General features: G+C 41.2%; 1 protein-coding gene across 1 annotated transcript in view; it reads right to left on the bottom strand.

Annotated features, from left to right (window-relative positions):
* LOC103369342 (glutamate receptor ionotropic, NMDA 2A-like) overlaps window positions 1-7665 on the bottom strand; it is a 99793-nt gene that overhangs the window by 6481 nt on the left and 85647 nt on the right. The window contains exons 13-15 of the mRNA XM_008298033.1: window positions 7335-7460; window positions 4063-4292; window positions 3244-3404 (exon numbers count right to left, since the gene is read on the bottom strand). Of these exons, the coding sequence (XP_008296255.1) occupies window positions 3244-3404; window positions 4063-4292; window positions 7335-7460 (517 nt within the window). The remainder of the gene's footprint in view (window positions 1-3243; window positions 3405-4062; window positions 4293-7334; window positions 7461-7665) is intronic.

Raw genomic sequence — 7665 nt, 5'->3', positions numbered from 1 at the left:
GTGAAAACTTGTTTCGCTCATGATGTGACTTTCACTCACTAAAAATAAAGTAAAAGCTCAGAAACAGGTAGTTTAGCTCACAAAGCACCATGTATTATTTTAATGCTGAAACAGATTAAACAAACAAGGTACAATACTGTCATTTCTCAACTTTTGATTGCTCAATTATTATTAATAATTGGCATTAAGGTCAATTTTGTTATGTTTGGACCGAGTTAGGTGAGCTGTTTTCGCCATTTTCAGCTTTTATGCTAAGCGAAACGAACCAGCAGCTGGCTGAAGCCTCACTTTTAGTAACAGACATCATCTAACTCGAAGCGTATTTCACAAAACATCCCACATTCTTCCAACGCAGTGGCTCTTAAACTGTGGGTTGACCTTTAAATGATAATAATAATAAAACAGCAAAAATCGTATGTGTGCTTTTTTTCTTGTAAAATCCTAAAATACTTGCCTCTCTTTAGTTCCTGAAATTAAAAAAATCAAACTTTCAAATAAATAATATGAGAAAAAAAAATCATACACTGACACCTCACAGCTCATATTTTAAAACTGTTTTCGCAATGAATCGATCAGTTGTTCAGGCTTTAAGCTGTCAATTAAAATTGTCAGTTATCAGTGTTTTCCAAAGCCCAAGATGACTTGATCAGATGTCCTGTTTTGTTCACAGCCCTCAGATAATCAGTTTACTGTCAGTGGAGTAAAGAAACCAAATAGTATTTATACTTAAGAAACTGGAATCAGAGAATTTAGACTTCAATCAATCTGTCGAAAATGACTCATATCGATTATTAATTAGAAAACAGCTGCTAATTAATTGAACAGCTGACAACTAATTGATTAATCTTCCTATTTTGAGCACAACCTGTCACGGTCCTGAGTTTGGCTCCCTTATTTCCGGCTAAATTTTGCAATCATGTCTGTCCTTGTGTGTCTCTTGTAGTTTTACTTCCATCCTTTGACTCTGCTTCCCTCCTCTTTGATTGCCCTCATTAGTTTCACCTGTGTCTTGTTTCTCCAATTAGTTCTCTGTGTTTATACCGTCCTGCGCCTTCCCCTGTCTTTTGTCAGTTTGTCCTGTTTGCCCTCTTGTTTGCCGTCCTTCTGTTTTGTCTAGCGTTTAAGCTCCCGTTTGACTGCTCACCTGTCTGGTTTCTCGTCTGTTTCATGTTGGTACATTTAGTTTTTTGCATCCTGTTTGTTTTCCTCCTGTTAAACCACCTAATGACTCACCTAATTTGGGTTTTTGTATTCTTTTTCCACTGGATTTTTTTTTCTATTTTAAATCTTGTTTTTTCCTTGATACTCCGACCTTTTTGCGTTTGCTTCCCACCATTTGTTAAGTAAGTTTTGTTTGAATCTTTTTTTTTTTTTTTTTGCCACAACCTGCCCGTGTTTTGTGAGTGTCTGCACCACATTCTGACATAACCTCTAACAACTGGTAAACAATAGACATCGTTTTAAAGATGACAAGCAAACAGAAACAGGACACCAACAGTGGTTAACATAACATATTCTCCTGCTATTCCAAGCATTTATATTGCTTTCTGGAATTTTAAATATTGTGTCCTCTTTTAAAATATTAATGTATTTCAATCAAAATGCATTTAAAAGGTGTATTACATTTGTAGTTTGTATTCAGCTGATTGTACTAAAAACGATACTGCTCAAAAACATTAAGGGGACACTTAATTGTCTCAGTATGACATCAATTCAACTAAACTTCTGGGATATCGATCTGTCCAGTTAGGAAGCTTAAGTGATTGTGAATCCCCCTCCTCAGTGGGTTCGTAAGTTTGGTTTCTACTGTCCATTATTGTGTCATTTTGCTCTCAATACATCAGTGACTTAAGCGTTGTATGTTAAATATGAAACAACGGGCTTCAGCACTGACGAACGCAGCACTAATAATGTCGATATCGTGTTGTGACAGCAACAGTGTTGGGTTACTCGCATCACTCGGTTTTCTTGGAGCTGATATTTCACACGCAAACCAGATCTGGACTCGGGCTGTGACTGAGGCTACCCTCCAGTCTGTGTGCTGGGCCAGCAAATATTCACGCATGTGAAATGCCTTTGTTCACGCAGAGCCGTACTGCTTTACTCGCAGGTTTTGTCATTATTCTGGCATGACAAGCAGCATTCATACTAAGGGCCCACAATTTGTATCTGACATGGAAATCCCCCACTGTGGCTCCGATACGCCTGAGCTCAGCAGAATAGGAAGCCTGATAAATGGTTAATCAAACACAATGTAACGAGGAGCCGCTTTCAGCATCCTATATGGCAGAAGTACCGTGTTTTTAACTTCATTATGAGAAAAATGGTTACATATAATCAAGTGAATACACCCCGGGGTCCTCCATGTTAGATATGTACGCATAAATATAAAACAGTTTGAATTTAGCTGCTCACCAAAGGGCATACATTAAATGAATACATGGACTTTCTGTTGAGTTTGAATGTTGTTGCTGCACAGAGAATTCTAAACAGAGATTCTTTTCCCTGTGCACAGCATTAAAAAAACTATAGAAATTCATTAAAGCATATGAGGCAGTTTAAAACATGTGTCTTGTGTGGCTGCCTACTTCACGATTGGACGGGAATTTTACTCCCAAGAGTTTCTGTTTTCTTCTGACTAAGAATTCAGCGAAATCCTGATGATTCTGCTGAACACATTCATTATACAGTTTTGATGTCGTATAAACAAAAAGCCTAATATATGAGCAACAAAGTGTATCTATTTGTTATGCACTATCAATAAAGTAATTATTGCAGAAAGGGAATAGCAAAAAGTAAACTTATGTTTGGAGAATATACCCTAAAGATCAAAGCAGAGAAAACTAATGAACAAATAAAAAGCACTGCAGCCTTCCTTCTATTAGTTTGTGTTTAGGAGGAAGAATAAAGGTAGCAAACTCCAGAACAAATTACGCTTTCCCTGTTTTGGCAGCTTCCTCGTTCCAGCAGCAACAAACCTCTATAATGAGCACTTGCAGACAGCGCCTGCATTTTACCGTCAGTGACAGAAACACTCAGCACAGTTACTGCAGCGTTTTAGCATAAGCCAGTGCTGGGCCCCATGGGGTCAGGTTCCTGTGTGAAAAATGTCTCTTTTTTTTTTCCCTTTTCCTGTTTGTTTTCACATGTTCTTAGGCATGCATGCTGTTTGCAAACAGAAGTATTCCCTCAGGTATAATGAATCTCAAGTTGATGTGAGTTGCCCTGACAAGTTTACAGTACCCCGTCTTGAGGCTGACGAGCGCATCCTGGACGCCGCTCTGATGGTATTTGGTCATGTACTGATGCATGTCTGGATAGTTCTTCCTGATGTTGCGCTCGGTGCTGCCGTTGGGAACCGTCCCGAAGCGAAATGGAGGGGAATAGGAGTACGGACTCTGGAACTGCAGGGGAGGAAACGGAGGAAAGTGAAAGAGAGACAGGTCGTTTAATGACAATATGAGACGGGAGCGCCAAAAAAAAGAAAACACAGAGAGGTTCAAAGACAAAGAGCAGCAGTGAGTGACAGCAGGAAGAGACAAAGTAAGATAAAAAAGAAAGGGAAGAGAGGGAGTCCGAGTAGGAGGGGGAGCTAAAGTGTGAAAGTGAAGGCGAGGGACGTGCAGGGGGGAGGAGAGGGGAGGAGGAGGAGGAGGGAGAGACAGTGGAGTGGACTCATCAGTCATCATCATTGTGTGTCCAGTCTAGCGTAAGACTGGCTGGGGTTCTGCTGACACCGCCAGCCTCTGCAAACTACGCGCACACACATACACATAACTAAACACAAACACACACACGCCTTTGATCTGTGCAGCCGGAGTGTGTGTTTGTTTGTGTGTGTGTGTGCGTGTAGGTCTGCTGTGCTGGCAGTGTTAGCGTGGTGACAGCTACGGCCAGAGGGTTTGGGCTGTTGAAGCCCAAGGGCACTCCCTAGAGAGTCCTGTCTGGCCGCAGGGCTGGCATCCATTACAAGAGTAACCCTGACTGTGAGTGTGTTTAGTTTCCTCTGTGTGTGTGTGTGTGTGTGTGTTTCTGAGTGTCTGTGTATGTGTATAATCCCACCTTCTTGTCCGAGAGTCCAGTGACTTGGTCCACAAACTCTTCCTGGATCATGAAAGCAGCCAGGTTGGCAGTGTAGGAGGCCAGGAAGATGACGGCGAAGAAGGCCCACACTGAGACAATGAACTTGCTGGTGGTGCCCTTCGGGTTCTGCACGGGAACAGAGTTGTTGAACACCAGACCCCACAGAAGCCAAATGGCCTTACCGATGGTAAATGATGGACCGTGTGGGTCTGAGAGAGAGAGAGAGAGAGAGAGAGAGAGAAGCAGGAGAGCAGAGGGAACAATTAAAAAGATAAAATGAAAAGAGGTTACGAGCTGCTGGGCTGAGGCAGGTAAAGCAGTTTGAAACCTCGAATTCACATTTTCAGCTGATGGTGTGACCGTGACTTTTTATGCAGTGCGATATAAATTCTCTTTTTCGTTCAATAATATTCCCGCCTTGCTGTCGCCTACTATCGATGGTTAAAAAAAAAACCCCAAAAAACGGCTCATTAGAGATTCCACGTTTTTACAGTTCATCATATATGCCATAAAAAAGCCTCCAAAAGAAAAAATTTAAATTGAGAAGTCCGATCCGGTTTGAGGGCATTGTGTGTTTTGAATTTGATATATTTGTTATGTGACTGGTACTGTATAATGAGGCCATAACGTGTAGATGGAAGGCTATTTAATTTAATAGGACCAGAGGGGTGACATTGTGAAGAATGAGACGATATTATTGGCTTTAATTTTTATTTATGCCTACAGCTTGCACATTTCGCAACAGTCGTTGTGAAAAACAGACATTTGCTCGAGCTCGAACAACAATACACAGGTGAAAACGCATTTTGGCCAAATCGCATCAAAGCCACAAACAAATGTAATAAGTGCACCGTTGTCCACTGACTGATCGGATTTTCTATTTGCGGCCACAACCAAATCTAAAGGGATGTTTTTCAGACAAATATCTGGCAGAGAGAAGAAAAAAAAACTTTTTTATGAGATTTAGACCTGCTATTGAGATACTCCCTCAGATATTTGCGCCTGCAGAGCCTCAAGTCACCATGTTTTCCACAACACAAGGTCAAAAAAAAAAAAAAAAAGGTTCACCTACTGCACACTTGATTCAGTAATGTTTTTGATGCATTGATTCGTGGCCTTCAAAGCTTTTCAGCTACAAGCGTTTGCAAGTAGCACCAAGTCATGACCTAACTACTAAAGGAATAGTTTGAGGTTTGGGGAAATACACCTGTTTGCTCTCTTTCTGAAAGTTTATTGAAAAAAAAAAGAAAAAAGAAAAACTATATATAGGTATTTCTTTCATGTCTGTGCGTATGAAGCAGCAACTAGTAGAACTACTTGTTGGCTAAGCTTAGCATAAACACTGGAAACAGTTGGCTTGGTTGATTGTGGGGCTGCATGGTGGCACAGTTGGTAGCACTGTTGCCTCGCAGCAAGAAGGTTACCGGTTCGCGTCCCGGTGGGGTCACCGGAATCTTTCCTGCTTCTGAGTTTGCATGTTCTCCCTGTGCAGCGTGGGTTCTCTCCGGGTTCTCCGGCTTCCTCCCACACAGTCCAAGAACATGTTGAGGTTAATTGGTGATTCTAAATTGTCTGTAGGTGTGAATGTGAGTGTGCTTGGTTGTCTGTCTCTAAGTGTAGCCCTGTGATAGACTTCGCCCTGAGTCGGCTGGGATAGGCTCCAGCCCCCCCGCGACCCTAGTGAGGATTAAGCGGTGTCTAGATAATGGATGGATGGTTGATTGTGTAGGAACCTCACAGTGATGACAAGATTCAAGAAAGAGTCACGTACTCACCAACATAACACCACAATGTGTCGTTTTACGGTTAGTTTTCGTATGTATTTAAATATAATAAATAAAACAAAATCTTTTTATATATGCATCTATAATTACATTTTGCAACCATTAGACATAGCCGAGACCTTTATGCAGAAGAACCCACTATGTTGCTGACTGCAGTTAAATATTTGAAAGTAAAGAGAAAGACTTTTGATATTTAGTCAGTTAGCATATTTAGATATTTAACATGCAGTTCAGCCTCCATAAAAAAACATTCCTATACAGCTAAATTGCATTCTTAATTATCTTTTAAGGAAACCATAATTTTTGTCAGATTTGTTTGTGACGTACGTTTCAAATCAATATAACTTTTACATTTATTTTGTTGCTTTACTGTTGCTCTTTTTCAGCTCATCTATCAAAATAAAGGAAGAACTTCAAACATGTCGAAAGGTTCATATTTGAAGACAAGCTGTGACATTTTTCCTGAATTTAACCAACCTGTTTTGGTGACCAAGCTTCTTATAACGGGTTATCACTGAGAAAGGATTCACCGAAATTTGATTGACGTGAATCCAGGTCTCCTGTGTGAAAGTCCTGAACGTGCACAAGCATGAATGAGCACAGGGCGCGCTGGAATACTGCTGTGTGGATCAGTCACAGCCACTTTGTTTCTAATTTACAGAGCCAGGGCTGTGTACCAACACTGGACGGTTTTTCAGCGCACACACACAGCGGACGGCTAACGGACCGTGAGGAGATATTCACTGAGTTTGACAAAAACTGTATTGGATTAGAATCTCTGACTCTACCTTTAAGGTGCAGATGTGAGAGAGGTAACAGGCTTAAAATGTTTGACAAAATAGCAAATAAGCACATTATGTCCGAGTACTGCTTTGGGTCTTCAGTGATAAGTAAATTAATGCTGTGACCAAAAGTTTATTATGTTCAGTACAAAGACAAGGTTTGTCCATGTCTGTGTCGATTGTATTTAACGTCCCAAAATGTGGAACTTTTCTCAAACTGTGTTTCTCTGAAAAGTGAACCTATTTGTTAAAGTCCACATTGTTAACAGCTGTTCAATCAGTGTGTAGGATAAAAAAAAACAAGATCTATTGATCTGTTTTCAGCAGTACTGAAGGAAAAATCAAAGAAAAAAGCATGGCTCACTTTCTACTCCTGGATTGGCCTTTAGCTCATTTAAATGTTGAATTAAGCCAAAATGTAATTTGGCGTGAACACAACATTAATCTCCAGTTCAGAGCCAGCAGGGCAGCTCCAGGTTCTGGTTTTTGATGACGCCTCAGATTACAGCTTTGGTGACTAGCTTTGGGAGAAGAATGTTAATGCCCTCCAACATTACCTGAGCTGTCTGAAGTCAGAGTAATAATAGGTCACTTCTTCAGCTTCAGGGGAAACGTGGGTTTGTGCTTCTTGCTCCTGGGAGAAACAATTGGTGTGATATCCCTGATAGTGTGTGTGTAAGCCTACCTTTGCCTTGGGCCAAGTTGCGGTTGAAGCCCAGCGGACTGACAAACTCAAAGAGGAAGACGGCGATGGCTGTGACAATGAGCAGCATCACAAACATCATCACCCAAACTGATGCACTGAAGGGCTCTGAGAGGAGGAAGAGAGAGAGAGAGAGGGGGGAGAGAGTTAAAGTGAAATCGAGTACATGAGACAGAGAGGCAGCGTGGAGGAGCAGGAGACGCATAAAAAGTGAGGGACGTAGAAGGAAAAGGGGAGTCAGGCTCGGAGAAATAAAGAAGGAGAAGGGGGGGCAAAAAAAAAAAAAACAGAACAGGGACAAGGGGAGATAAAG

Source organism: Stegastes partitus, unplaced genomic scaffold (genome assembly GCF_000690725.1).
Source record: "Stegastes partitus isolate 25-593 unplaced genomic scaffold, Stegastes_partitus-1.0.2 Scaffold1273, whole genome shotgun sequence".
NCBI classification, from domain to species: domain Eukaryota; kingdom Metazoa; phylum Chordata; class Actinopteri; family Pomacentridae; genus Stegastes; species Stegastes partitus.
Note: the sequence above shows the minus strand (reverse complement) of the source record. Positions and strands in the feature narration are given on the sequence as shown.